The sequence below is a fragment of the Plodia interpunctella genome, chromosome 21, assembly GCF_027563975.2.
Source record: "Plodia interpunctella isolate USDA-ARS_2022_Savannah chromosome 21, ilPloInte3.2, whole genome shotgun sequence".
NCBI classification, from domain to species: domain Eukaryota; kingdom Metazoa; phylum Arthropoda; class Insecta; order Lepidoptera; family Pyralidae; genus Plodia; species Plodia interpunctella.
This window is the reverse complement of record NC_071314.1, coordinates 2,820,371-2,835,709: the sequence shown is the minus strand read 5'-3', so window position 1 is coordinate 2,835,709 and position 15,339 is coordinate 2,820,371. Positions and strand designations below refer to the sequence as shown.

Below are 15,339 nucleotides of genomic sequence, written 5' to 3'. Positions count from 1 at the left end.
AAATATGTATTAAATGCATCTAAAAACCTTATGACTATATCTCGTTCACAATATATTTCGTGTTGCTTTTGTAGCCACTTTCTCAAAGACCGTACGATATGTAAAATGATACCCGTACGCCTTGAAAAAAAATAGTTCCTTCCATGGGGGGCGCCTCGTAATTCGGTTTTTTATTGTTTTTGTTCCAATTAATAGTTTCTTAATAAGTGTTGTACAGATAGACAAACTGTATGTAAAATTCAAAGCTTTTGCCATTTGGCTTCGACTACCAACTCTAAAAATACCCGAAATTATTACTCCATAAGCTGAACTGGCAACCCTTGATAAAACGCCTACAAAGAGCTCGCTTGACAGATATGGGGGCGTAAGTTAGAGGTTTATCTGATGACTTCATTAGATTTAAAAAGTTTATTAGATTTTGATTTTAGAATCCATACCAAAAATAAAAGTAGGTACTTTTATTTTTGGTACGGATTCTAAATGATTATAACCGCTTACTCCGTACAAAGTATTTACTAAATCCATGGAAAATACTACGTAGGTACAGACAAGACTGTCTATGGATCTGTCGAAGTCTTCAAGCTTACTTACTTTACCTATTTACTTATAAAGGTCGCGTATATAGTGTACGGTGTAATCTGTAAAAACAAATAAAAATAATCCAGCAGTCAGTGCTTTAGCAAAAGACCAAAATGTAGTACTTACATGTTTAAATAATAAAATCAATTTCATCTTTAGGAATTTGTATCGTTACGGTTGCCATGCCAATAATAAAACTAAACATATGTACATTTCTGTTACTTTATTAAATAATTTCATTTTACAACCAGTATTGAATGCAGTAACATTTCATCACATTATCGTACAATACACATAGAATAGTAAAATTTTATAATCATGGTTACAGACACAAATATATAAAGATATAGGTTGAATGACAATTTATAGGTAATGGAATTATAGTTAAGAGGACTACATTTCATGAAGATTATAGTTAAGTTCCGCTAATTATCCAAACATTACATTAATCAAAACCAGTCTAAGATTATTCATTGATATAAAAAAAATATTCCCTAACAGATATGTATTGAATGTCTATAAAGCAACAACTCAATTGTAACAAATAAGTCATAGAATAACAGTCTGATCACACAAATATTACAAATTAAATAATAAAATGTATATGCCATCTAGTTATTTACAAACGTTAGCTAACTAAATAACAAAGAACCTAATATTATTTTGTAAGTTATATCGCCTCGGCCGGCCCAATACTGACTGGCTCGCTGTACGCAGTACAACAAATATCTAAGTCAACGACGAATTTCCTCTACGAATCCTACGCTAAATAAATTAATGTCAAAAGCCTAGATTAATGGTGCTAGTGATTGTATATAAATGTCACGCATCATCCTCATCTATAAATCACTGAAGACCGCGCTATGCACATGTAGTTAGCCAAACACATTTTAGAGAGTTGTCCAGAGATTTTTTGGAATGCATTCTTTCTGATATATTATTAGGCTATTTGAATACTATATAACACTAGCGCTATATTTAATGATATCCATATAAAAATCTTGGGTGTTGTACGAACTGTAAAGCCATTATATCAAATATTTGAAAAACTTGAGTATATTTAATATTGTATATAGTTGAGCAGTCTAATTTAGGAGCCATTGTCGTTACACGTCTATTTCTAATGCATGTGGTAAGTCTTGATTATTTTTAAAATACCTATCGCGCGTCATGATTTACTAATAAACTATAGTTTGATTAACATTATCAAATTCTGGACAACTACCAGAAACAATTTAATCAAGTTAACCACACAAGTTTAATACATGATAACTTTTAATCGCTTATAATCGAGACAATCGTTTCCGTCTAGTATCGTCACATCACTAAAGTCACAAGTTTCGCGCCACTGTCAGTTGTCACTCTGACGTTTATCTTTTTTATTCGACGACGACGTGGGCAGAGTCGTGTCGCTGGCGGGAACAGAAGACGGCGCAGATGACGGGCAGGGCGCTGGTGAGGAGCCCCGCGGCGGCCGGCTGTTATGCGAAAGACTCCTTGGTGGGACTCACTGGCTTCGTTGTGGACCCGGTGCTTGATCGCGACTGCCGACCTTCTGGGGTGTGAGATCTGGGACACAGAATAATTGATTTTATTAACATCTGATTGGGTGTCAGATTTACCGTCTGTCTATAGAGTCAAATGGACTTTTACGAACAACATTTTTTGCCATTGCAATACCAAATCGAATGATCAAAATTGTTTGATAAGCTCCTAGTGTTGTCAAAATGACGAAATTATGGTGACAAGTCTCATTCAAACGTTGCTATAAATAAAATAATAATAATAAAAAAAATTATATAGTATTCAGAATGTGACTTACTTCTGTGAATCGAGATTAATGCTGTTCCTAGAAGGGACTGATGGACTGAGCTTGTGATTGGCCAGGAACGTGCCTATCGACTCGTCCGAACTGTAGCTGTCATTGTCACTGCAAACAAAAATAAATATTCCAATTGGGAAGTTTTTGCATACGACATACAACTTGGCGGAGAAAATATATCGATTACTATTAATATAAAAGTCAATGTAAAATGAATGTACCTGTCAGTGTCCCTAGAGTCTCCGGGGCTGGACAGATCTCCAGCGATAGCTTCTTGCAGAGCGGTGGCTCGTCTAGCGGCCAGTCTGGCTTCGTCCTTAGCTGCGGCTGCTTCGGCGCTCGCTGCGGCCGCGGCCGCTTCTGCTGCGGTCTTCGCGCGGCACGCTTCGCTCAGTTTCGCGTTTAGGTTGGAGTTTTCTTCTTTCATTTCGCTGTTGGGCGAATTAAAATTTTTGTTTTATCATTATTATAATACACGCAATAAGTAATGGAGTGGTTACGAAGAAATTTGATATTATTTTACATTACAATTACAAGTTCTTCCAATTCGCATTGATGCTGTGACGTCGTGAAGCCTGGGGTGAGGTAAAATATTAACCTTAAAATTTTGAAGATTTGGCTATGAATGTACAACCGGGCGCCAGTCTGACGTCAACCGCCTATCAGCTAGCCAGGGAGGATATAACTCACCGCAGCTGCCTGGTGAGTTTCCGGAGCTCATCAGCGGCGAGCTGGTCGCGCGCGCGCACCAGCCCGAGCTCGGCCGCGAGCTGGTCGTGCGCGTCGCGCGCGCGGCAGAGCTGACCCTCGAGCCGCGCGCGCGCTGTCGCTTCCAGCTCGAGGCTCGATTCTAACTCCTGGAAATTATTTGCGGTACTCACATTTTTTGTACATTATATTATAGGTTAAAATATTGAGATGTTGTGTTTGGGGTTTTCCCTGTATACTTAAAGTCATTTTACATAACACTGATCATATCGTGAAACAGATGATAATACTATTATTAGAAATCTATAGGACATATTTGACATATAAGAGTTATTATAGATTACACTATAGATATATACTCATAACTGGCACACGCATTCGAACCAAAGAATCAGACATTATACGAACATACTATCTGTATTCCTCTGGCTGTGTCCCGACTCAGCGTGTGCCCACCTCGAGACCAACACGACCAACTTGTCCTGCGTACTCCTGTCTTCATCCACAATCGCATCTAGACTGTTATATACATACTAACCTTATTCCTCAACTCCAACCTCATGTTGTCCTTGATTGTGTCTCGCCTCGACATGGGCCAGTCTAGTGACAAGCTCAGCCAACTTGTACCAGCACTCCTAGCCTAAACCACATCTCTAAAACTTAGAAGCTATATATACCAACCTTATTCCTCAGCTCCAGTCGCCGTTCAGCCTCATGCTGTCCCTGGCTGTGTCCGGCCTCAGCATGGGCCAGCCTGGTGGCCAGCTCAGCCAGCTTGTCCCGCGCGGCGCGGGCCTCGTCCGCGGCGACGTCGGCGCGCGCACTCGCGTCTCGAGCTTCGGCTTGCGCGGCGCACAGTGCGCTTGTACTCGCGCGGTATTTCTTTAGTAACTGTAAAAATATATCGATGATAGCAGCTTGCGAATAAATTTTGCGGAACTCTAATTGGTTTTGATTTTCCATCGATATAACCATAGACGCAGGGTTTACTTTTAATTTATTTAAACACTTGTGAAAACAGAATTTGATTGAGAAACAAAATTGAGCGGAGAGGATTCGCTCCCGTTCGCTTCTGGTCAAAAATATGTATAAATTAACATAACTTTCAAGATATCCAAACATAAAATTTCATCATAACCGATTCAGCTCCGCAGTATGCTAACCCATGATCGTTGATATCACAAAGCTCCCTTATCAATTCTTACCTCAGCAGCTTCTTCCTCAGCATCGTCCAACTGCGCCCTGGCAGCGGCGGCGTCCCTGGTAGCTGTGACGGCCCTCTCTGAAGCGTCATTCCTGGCGCGCGTAGCTTCTTCCAGCGCAGCATTCAGCTCGGTCGCTTCTGCTTCGGCAGCTTGCTTCGCCTTGGTTGCTGCGCGTACGGCCAGCTCTAAGTCTTCGACTTGGTTCTTCAGTTGTCTGATCTGCGCCTTGCCGCCACCTTCTTTCTCTTTCTGTTCGAGCATCGTTTGCGCGTCGCGTAGTAGGGCGCGGTATCGTTTTAAATCTCTGAAATAAATAATATAAATTTGTGGAAAACTTGTCGCGTTTTAGAGCAATAAGTAAAACAGTATTTACTGTCAGATCGTAAATTTGTCTTATTACTATTTTATTTTTTACATTTCAACCACAAACAGATCTATCTATCACTCACACACATATACAGATATATCTATCACTTTATTTCATAGTCGTATTCCTCATGACTGAGGGTCGTGGTCATTGCGTGGAATGAAACACACATAACAACTTTCTTGGCATTATTCATGGAGTGGTTTGCCATCGCCTTCTCCATTTCACACACAAGTTAAATAATCAACAAGTGTGCAGGTTTACCCACTATGTTTTCCTTCACCGAAAGCAAGCGGTGTCCGATGAAAACTACTGCACATGAGTCAGGTTGGTACACAAACTTATGTGGCACTAGTAGGATTCGAACCTGGGACCTTTCGATCCACAGGATCTTAACTATTACACCATCATCGCTTTCGTCATCATCATCTATCATAGTAATAAACGACATTTTTGTTTTACTATGCTGAAACAAATCATTTTTAAACTCCGACGCAAAAACTAAAATCGGTCCATCCGTTTGGAAGATACGATACACAGATAGACAGACAGACACGAAGGCGTACATTACCTCTTGAGCCTGTGCAGCAGTTGTGCCTGGTCGTGAGTCTCCGCGCGCGCGGCCTCCTCGAGCGCGGCCAGCCGCCGCTCCAGCTCGTGCCGCTCGCGCAGCAGCAGGCTGCGCTCCGCGTGCTCCGACTCCAGCTGACTCTCCAGCACTGGAGGTATATACACAATTCATTCCTTATATAATATAGAGTTCGGTTCAATTTCATTTTATTTTTTAATTATCTATTACTTTAATATCTCTGTTTGTATGGACACACGTCTGAAAATAAATATTTTTTTTAAATATCTTTTTAACTTGATTGTATCCTGCTGTGTGATTGTAACCTTAAGAAATAAATATTTTTTTTTACTTATTAACGCTATAGTATCTAAAGATGGCAAGCGTCGCAATATCTATCGAAGATTGCGGTCTTAGAAAGGACTAAAATATGGCGAAGTCATTTTAACAAAATAGTAATTTAAGATCCATGCTATCGCGACTACGCTGAGGTAACGCCCATAGTGCGAGAGAGAGAGAGAGCGAGAGAGTTCATACTTAAATAATATATATCGTTTATGATAAAATTGCGTTAGAAATTTTTTTTTCACTTAATTCAATTATGACAAATCTTTTTCAATCAATCGAATTAATCGATCAAATTTGGTGTCAATCATTTTAGCATAATATAATCTAGGTTTGTAGAGACCGCTTTTATTACATGGTTAATTTTTTATAACAAAAACGCTTACGTCGACCAAGTTTTAATACCAAAAACAATGATTTCTGATAGACTGTCTACAGATAGGAGATATGCAGTTTTAGGTATAAAAAAAATTGCGTATAGTGGAAAATACTCACTCTTGAGTTTCTTAGACGCGTTGGCTCTGGTTTCTTCCATCTCGTCGTCCCTGGCGGCCGCCTCGAGCCGCGCTTCCTTGCGCTGTTGTTCCAGCAACATTTCCAGGCGAAGTTTCGCGCTCTCCAATAACTGAAACATTTTTTTTTTTTTACATATGACCTTTTTGCCGCGTGGCTAGTTCAAAGAGATCTCGTTGCATTTAACGCGTGGAAAAAAATATGTACGTGCTGCAAACCGTTGGTGAGTTCCCTCTGGAGCCGCATATAAGTATGTATAATAATGCATTGTCATGGAAACTGAAGATAAATGTTGTCCAGACAACTAGCTTTTCAAGTCACGAATTTCAAATGACTAAAGTCTCTTTAAATCAACCTTATAACATAGTAATAGTGTTCAAAATCAAATGACTCACTTGTATCTGTCCAGCGAGGTCATCCAACTCCTCCTCCTGATCCCTTACTCGTCTTTCGAGGTCAGCTCTGGTCCTCCTGAGAGCCGCCACTTCATCCCCGCCACCGCCTCGTTCTTCTAATTCGCGAGTTGCGGCCGATAACCTCTCTTCCTTCAGCTCGAGTTCCAAGCGAGCTTCCTGTAATAATGACGGATGGTGAATAGGTTTCTTAATTTAAATAGAACTTTGTACGTAGTGCAACCTTGATATTTACATCTCGCCATCGAGTCTATTCGTAGTGACACAACGACAACCACATCTTAATGTGATTGGTTCGGTGCGTCTCCCTTCATCGATTGGATAGTTAGAAGTGAAATTCCGCACTTCGCCTTCTGGCCACATAGAAATTACAATAAAGTAATGAATGAATAACCAAAATGAATGTAATTTGAATTTTGGTTTTTTAATTCGCCTCGTCGCGCTTGCGGGAGAGCTTCTCCTTGCATTGTTCAGCTCCCCTGTATAGTGTCATAGTATCAGGGTGTAGGGACTAGAGACGGAGACACACTCACAGACAGGCTCTGGTCGAGCGCGAACTTGTCCGCGAGCGCCTGGTCGCGCTCGCGGGAGAGCCTCTCCTTGGCCGAGCGCTCCCGCTTCAGCTCCTCCTGCGCCGCGTGGAGCTCCGCGTCGAATTTGCGCTGACGTTTCTCAAGCAGGTTGTTGCGGCACGTCTGGAAGTTGTTCATAAAATACATCGTAAACTATGCACTACTTACCACCTTAATATCCTAAAGAAAAAGTTATAAGGTTTTTAGGAAACTTATAGAGATTTTCAAGTGAGTCTAAATTCTAATCCTGTAACTTGTAAACTCCTAGTTGTATCATAATTGCATTGACGTCACAGACTATGAAGTAAAAAACCATGACTAACGTACTTAAGAACCATGACGTAATTAATAACACTGTCAAGCAATCAATTCAAGTGATTTTTAATTAATATATTTGGTTATTTATTGTTATAAATATGCTATGCAGCTATGTGTGTTTTATTTTAAATCCAGTCAGGTAGCCAATTCTTTTTGAAGTGAAAACTTCTTTAGCGGCGTTGTGCATTTTTTGTGATGGGTAAAAAATATTGAACTCGCGTCAAGATACGCGACCCTGATCGAAAATTCGTAAGACGTGAAAAATGCAAAACGTTAATATTCAAGTTTTCCCTTCTGCCGGCACTCCCGGAGTGCAACCCGTTTTTTTAAAGGTTAAACTGTATACCTGTTCGTCGAGCAAGGAGCGCAGGTCGGCCATGTCGTTTGTCAGCTTCTGCAGCTTCCGTTTCCACTGCGCGGCCACCGCGCGCTGTTCCTCCACTTCCTCATACGCGTCTTGTACCTGGACATATCACGACCATGTGTTGTGTTGTTGTCTTTACAAATAAACTTTATAAAGATATTTATACGTCTACCCGGTTGAATTAATTAAATAAATAATAATATATTGGGACAAATGTCAAATGGGTCAAGTCCGCTTGGGAGTGCTGTCGATGCCTATCAGCCGTGAAAGCTTTGTATCCTTTCATCGCCGTGTACGGAATCAGCCAGTAAAAAAAAAACACTTCTGACCGTCAGCCTGTCTTTCGTCAAAGTCCGTCGGAAATGCTGTTGATGCCTATCAGTCGTCAAAGCATTTTACCCCCTTCATCGCCGTGTACGAAATCAGCCCTTACTATTTGTAAGATACGACGTTACTATTCTATGTGTAAGTATGAAACATTCGGATAATATTTATTATAGAAAGTTTCAGATACAGATGTAATACATAAGTAAATAAGTATATATAGATTTTTATGACTAAGAATGTAGATAGTCATATAATTCAGACGAGATAAACACTATCTAAGACAGTTACAGTTAAGATAATATAAAAAGAGACCGGCAAATCCATAACTACGTTGTATTGTTTACTATCGGACGCCCGCGATTCTGTTACCTTTTTGCTGCGTTAAAGCTATGGCTTTTGTTACTCCGAAGTTTCAGGAATTTCATCAAAATCTATCTAGTACTTTCTGAGTGTATATAATGCAAAAAGTAATTTTATGTTTGAAACAACAGTAAATACTAAATATATAGAAAAACAAGAATCAATTCATCTTCATAGTAGTATTCCTCATATCTGTTATGCGAGCATTTTATTACAGCAAAGAAAATTAGCAATGTACGGGAAAAGCTCCACATTCGACGAACTAATTCATCGATAGCGTATTTCTAGGATTAGTTTACAAAATGGAGGCAGTTTAAAAATACCAATCTCCTGCTATCTCTCTGGCACGATGTCTCGCGACAATCTAACGGACCCCAGGCAAACACTACCGATGTAATTAATAATTGAACACTTACTAGAGATACTGAGCTGTTTTAATTTGGGCGGTCGCCAAAACTAACCGGATAAAATTGATAATTTACTAACGAACCGAGTACACTCACCTCTCCGTCTTCGTCCAACGCTGGTACAGTATTATCCATAATTTATTGATTTAAATATATATGTCAACCGCTCAACAGACTATTATATATTTTATTGTAAACGTATGAAAAACGATGATTGCGCTTCAATTCTAAATTGTTATTCGTTCAGTCATTCGGTCATTTAACTAGTTTACAACATTACCATCATTAAAACAATTTTTGTACTATAAGGTAATATTAACTAGGCTACTAACGAAATATAAATTTAATGAAAACAATATGTATTGGTCACAAATTTTCTCCCGACACACGCACAGTCAACTAAACTAAAATAACGACACTATCACTGATAAACTTTTACCATAATGTTAAGTTACATTATTTTATAACAATCATTATCTATATTTCCGGCGGTGGACTGCACTTCAATACTTTGTAATATTGTTCTTAAAAAAACAGTTTGGTGCCAGTCATATAAAAATCAAATGCTTTTATTTCAAACAGCTGGCCTACATTAACTTTGTTTCTTTTTAATTTTTTTTTTCAATCGTGACATACGTCTTACCTGAACGAATACTAATAAAATAATAGGATTTTGAAGATACTGTCACAAAGATCCAATCATATCGTTCATTTATCAGCATCCAAGGATGATCTGAGATACGTTTCGAGATAATATGTGACCTACATGCCTATGATAAGGTAGTCAGTTAATTCACACGGTTTGTTTGATTTGAACGGAGCACGAATTTTAACATATAGTTATATTATATTTAAAAATACAGGTCACTCATTGTGTAACTGTCGACATAGATGCCGACTATAGTAGTTTCAGTCTCTTTAGGAGATCATTGTTAAGATTAGTGCGATTCCGTCCGCGGTACAGCTAACTAACGTTTTGGTATCGTGCCTCTCCTTTATATTGTTATCGGCGAAATTATTTTGTCATACGTATATATTTTAATTTAAAGTCGATATGACCACTATTGCGAGAGAAATAAAATCCAATATTCGTAATTTTTAACACTCAAATTTGTGATTGAAGTCAGTTTAAGATATATCTTAAATCTGTGTAGAATGTCACTGTTAACTATAGCTTGCGAATCAGGAAACAGTGTAATCACCAGATATCAACGTTGAAGACTTTTTTACACTAGCGATTTGTATGGAACTTGCTAACAGCCATTTATCAGTACAGTATACGAGCTATACGAACCTTCTTCTCGAGTTGCTTTTTGACGGTGACCAACTGCTCCAGGTCATCTTCGTGTTGTCTGCGAAGTTGAGCGCGCAGCAGCTGTAATTCTCGGTGGGCACACTCGAATCTGTCAATAAATATGTACATATAGAAGGTTGTATAAAAAAAAACCTTGGGTTTGGCCTTTACTACTGACTGGGGTTCGTCCTCACACTATGGAGCCAAAAGACTAGTATTAAGTGCACTTCAAATCGAACTTACTTCCACATACTTTGAAGTTGTAGAATGAGCCAGCCATGGGTTTCCCTATATACTACATGTAGTGCTTTAAAAAGGGCGTGAAAAGATCCATTCATGGCCGGTAACGCGCGTGTCATATTGTTTATTTATATGTGTTTGTTATTAAATGTAGTTTCGTTTGAGTTAATATATATGTATAATAAATAACATATCCCATTTTCTCCCTGGTGTTGTATGCTGTGGTGATCACTTCCCCTCAAGTGGGCTGTCTGTTTGCCTGCTTCTTAGTAAATAAAAATATCATTTACCTTCGTTTGTACTTATCACCATTGCCGCTAGCGTCGGCCTCCGAGCCCTCAGAGTCGGAGACTTCGCCGCCGCCACTCTCAGCTGACCGCCAGTGGAGCAGCTCCAACTCCAGACGCTCGGACGCCTGGAAATATAGAGTAACCAGTTAAGTACATATCAGGCTAAATGGTCTGTGTATCAGCATCTGCTACTTTATACTATCAGAAATAAAAAGCAATCTGCTGCAAGCGCTGGTTGTTCGCAAGTGATCCCTGGTTCTTACTCGTAACCTCTCAGCCGCTTTAGCGTATCTATCAAAGACGAGCGCTGAAGTATATATCTACCGAAGATAATGTAAAGCGGTACTAACCTGCTGCAAGCGCTGGTTGTTCGCAAGCAGTTCCCTGTTGTCTCTCTCCACTCGTAACCTCTCAGCCGCTTCAGCGTCTGCCCTTTCGGTAGCGAGTCCTGCAGCAGCGCGCTCTTCGGCCAGCTCGCCGCCAACTTCCGACAACTGGAACAGAAGGTGGTACAAGTTAGTACTATTATTATTGAAATTAATTGGTTTATCTGGGGTTGGTAAATATGTAGCCACTTTTAGTCTTTAAATATTTCTTAGTCTTTTCGTTGTTGATTCGACTTAGACGGACGGGTTTATAAGTGACTTTATCTTCCCAATAATATATTGGTACAGTCAGTTTGGTCCTGAAACCAGTGGCAGAAAGTTTGCATGTAATTGCAAAAAGCGTGTATTATTATTGTGATAAATATTTTATAGGCATAATAAATCGTCCTTTGGTTGAGAACACGAATAAAATTTTAAATGCGAGCCACTTGACACCAATCGAAACTGCATTCTAAGACAGAATTTACGACTAAAACGTTATTGCCAGTTGAATGAAATATTGATCGTGATAATAACAAATCGGTCTAAACACCCCGAGAATAAATAATACATGCGTGATTCTCGGTTAATGCTCGTTCACAGAGGAAAATATTGGTGCGTATTACCATTCGTATACGTACACCAGTCTTGATGCCAAAGCATGAATGAAACATAACGATGGTAATATTTCAGACATAACAGGTTAAAATTGGAACATTGACGCGCGCTTTGTACCTTGGTGGTCCATACGGTGCATTTAACAGCATTTTGATGGATTTGCACAACGTGAAAATCTGTGTTCCTGTGCCAAACGCGCACACAATCACAGTTAAACCCAGGGTCATGTTCCAGCGAAACAGAAAATACGTGAAAAACATCCGTTTCTTCTTCAATCTGAGTGACAACGCTAAAATTTACTGATGACGGACAGCCAAGAATCTCACGAATTTGTTATGGTTATAGTAACAAGTCAACAATAAAAAAAAGTTGGCAACAACTCGAGTAAGCGCCACTGCCCACATTTAACCCGTGTATCTGTACAACTAAATAACAACAGACTATAATTTATTACGTAGTATTAGAAAGAATTGCAAAATGTTTTCAATGGATTATTCGTCTGGAAATAAAATCGATTGTGCAATGATGATTCACCGACCTCGTCCAACTCAGAAACCGTTGTTCTGTCCTCGGAAATCCCACGAGTGGACCGGCACACACTGCTAGCCCGGCTTCCATTTCTACTAAACAACGTGAAGCCTTTAATCATAATGTTGGTCGCAGATTTAGACCTGCCGATCCTCCTTTTCTTCCCGTCGTAATAAATGTCTAAATCTGGTTCATCTTTATGACCGAGCCTGCGCCATTCGTCCATAACATGATCTGTTCTTCTTAGGAAATTATCAATTTTTGAACTCAAATAATTGGAGGATGTTCCTTCTTCTAAATGTGCTGCGACAGGTTTGAATCGTTGCCGTAAAGGTTGCTTATTGCACCCGAGTACGAAAGATAAGTTTGCATCGAAAACAACGGGGGCCTGTTCTTTTGATTTCAGCTCTCTTAAATCAACTCCGTCAGTACAGCTGGTTTGGGGGTACATCCTTCTTGGCGTTGGAGTTCTGTTGTAAAGTGTGGAGTTCATGCTCGTTGATCTAGACAGGGGAACAAATGTGCCATTACTGCTGCATGTAGAATACTGGCTACCTGAACTCCTTACACTACTATATGACAAAGGACTTGGAGATCTTGAAATTAATACATTGCTGGGAACATGGCGTCTAGCAAGTTCCGCAATAGATCCCGTTTCTACTGAAGCTGATGAATTGCTTCTTCTGTAGGACGGACTTGCCGATCGAGTTAAAAGGGACTTGCCATTATCTAAAGAAGTTTGAGGTATTGTGTGCACTTCCTTCAATGTTTTGGTGACAAACAACTTCTTCCCATTTAATAAGGTCATCGGTGCTTTTGGAGGAATAGTCTCTTCTAAGTGTATCGGAAGTGTTTTAGATTTTTTCATCGACAATACCGGTCTACGGGGTGGGGGTGGTGGTTTTTTCGGTGTTGCATCTTGTATAGGTGGTGACAAAGGTGAAGTTGGAGACAGCGCTCCATTGGTTGGAAAAAGTGCACCATTCGTGCCATTGCTGACACCATTGCTCTTCTGCTGTGGTATTTGCAACTTGAGCTGGGTGAACCCATTGGTCGCGGCGTCCTGATGGATGCCGTTTGGTAGATGTGGCATGGTGATTTATGCTGGAGTGCGTTTGCGTTTCCTGTTGTAGCGGAAGCTTCCGCGGTGAAAGTCCAGTGCCATTTCACTGCTGTATTATTGTCGCGAGCGAATCGGGATGTGGCGGGACATCAGTTGGAAATAGAACCGGCGCGAGAGTGAACCGCGGACGCACTGCGCGGACGCGGCTAACTCGGTCGCCGGGCGGAGCGCTCGACTATTTTAGTTTACTTAGATGTCGAAGTGCATGAGCGAGTGACACGCATTGGACCTTCAAAATTTTGTGGACATCCGACAGCGGTCATCGCTGTATTAAAGAAAAGTCTGTATTAAAGAAAAGGTCAATGCAAATAGAACGAAGACAAATGTAAATCCAAATACAGTAAATATTGCGAGAAAAAGAGATTTGAGATCACAAATCAGTCAATGCAATGAGTTGATGTTCAGTTTTCGAAATAATAATATTGACGAGCAGAGGTTTGAATTGGGTCTGCCGATAATCATGTCAATAGATCATCAGACGCTATGAGCTGCGGAGCGGAAACCGTGAAGGACACTGAATTATTATTGATAATTATAAAACTTTGGTTGCGGTATAAAACTCAAATTTTATACAGGATTGATTAATTTGATAATACGTCCAGGAGGGTAATGAAATATAGACACCAAGTTAAAGCTATTATAATCAACATTTTACGGTAACTTTTAGAAATAGATAATGACATAATAAGATGGCCGCGATTTCGGATAGGTAACATTTAGTTAAAACTATAATTACGAGCTAAAAACGTATGATCAAAATGGGGCACAAGGACAAAATTAAATATCCACAGATTGTTTATAAAAACATATTATAACACACGTTAATCTTCATGAAGGTATAAATGTTGGTGGAAATTATATTAATACGCGAAAATCCATGTTTAATGTGTGGGTTTGTTTGCACGATTTGGCAAAAACATTAGGCGAGCGGTTAGCAGACGGAAGTATTTGACGAAGTTATATTATACTAGCTGTTTACCCGCGACTTCGTCAACGTGGAATAGTTACTTCTGACACTGATAGCGTAATTTTTTTTTGTGAATGTTTACCGATTTTCATATTCATTTTCATACAAACTTTCACCCCCATTATGGGCAATTGGGGTTGATTTTTGAAAATAAAAAGTAGCCTAACGGGATCTTTGAAGGGGGTCTTTATCTACATGCACACCAAATTGCATCAAAATCAGACCAGCGGTTTAACCGAGACAGTGCATTTATAATTTTAGTATGGATACAAGCACTATGAGGCAAGAATAGACCCAAAGTTTAAATTGAACATGTTATTAAAACCAGTAAGTACTTGTACAAAACTGATAACTAGCTTACAGTCTCTAAATTGGGTTAAATTCAAAGGAAATGTAAATTAAAGCACTTCCTGTTAAGACCGAAGTGGTTTGTTAATTCTGTGTTTAGTAAACTTGATGTATAAGATTATTTTGATGTTTTAAATACCAAAATATAAGGTATATGGTGTTTAAAAGTTATTAGCTGCGCCCCGGGGCTCCGCTCCCGTGGGAATATCGGGATAAAAAGTACATACCATAAGTGTTAATCGAGGTTATATTCTATTCATTCAATTCAGTTATCACACTTGGATGAATGTGTGTATATGTGTATGTGTGTTACTTTTTTACACAAATTCTATTGCACGAATTGTTATGAAATTTGGTACACTGGTATAATATAACCTAGAATAACAACAGTTTTTTAATAATTTCATCTTTGCTTCTCAAACCAAGTACACAATTTAGTATGATTTGGCTTGGATCAGTTGAATGCCGGAGTTTTGATAAATATTTATGTAGTGCTAACGAAACATGAGTTTGGCTAAATCTAGATTAGTTTTCAGAATCAGCGACAGTTGACCCGCTTCTGTGTTCATTTGCAGACGTCTGTTTAGAATTTTAATTTCTCGGTTTGTTTATATGACAGATCAATTTACTTTCATGCCATCGTGACACGAATCACACAAGACTAAATTTAACAACGAAATCTAGTTGTAACTTAACAA

At 39.3% G+C, this 15,339-nt stretch overlaps 1 protein-coding gene across 4 annotated transcripts in view; it reads right to left on the bottom strand.

Moving 5' to 3' along the window:
* Positions 1 to 787: 787 nt before the first annotated feature.
* Mhcl (Myosin heavy chain-like) overlaps positions 788 to 15,339 on the bottom strand; it is a 178,232-nt gene continuing 163,680 nt past the window's right edge. For all 4 annotated transcript variants that reach the window (XM_053761585.1, XM_053761586.1, XM_053761588.1 and 1 more), the window contains 14 exons: positions 11,043 to 11,186; positions 10,693 to 10,817; positions 10,163 to 10,271; positions 7,757 to 7,873; positions 7,054 to 7,215; positions 6,503 to 6,679; positions 6,090 to 6,219; positions 5,253 to 5,400; positions 4,315 to 4,618; positions 3,791 to 4,000; positions 3,092 to 3,258; positions 2,623 to 2,832; positions 2,402 to 2,509; positions 788 to 2,148 (listed from right to left, as the gene is read on the bottom strand). In XM_053761585.1, the coding sequence (XP_053617560.1) occupies positions 2,061 to 2,148; positions 2,402 to 2,509; positions 2,623 to 2,832; positions 3,092 to 3,258; positions 3,791 to 4,000; positions 4,315 to 4,618; positions 5,253 to 5,400; positions 6,090 to 6,219; positions 6,503 to 6,679; positions 7,054 to 7,215; positions 7,757 to 7,873; positions 10,163 to 10,271; positions 10,693 to 10,817; positions 11,043 to 11,186 (2,199 nt within the window). In that variant the 3' untranslated portion in view covers positions 788 to 2,060. The remainder of the gene's footprint in view (positions 2,149 to 2,401; positions 2,510 to 2,622; positions 2,833 to 3,091; positions 3,259 to 3,790; positions 4,001 to 4,314; positions 4,619 to 5,252; positions 5,401 to 6,089; positions 6,220 to 6,502; positions 6,680 to 7,053; positions 7,216 to 7,756; positions 7,874 to 10,162; positions 10,272 to 10,692; positions 10,818 to 11,042; positions 11,187 to 15,339) is intronic.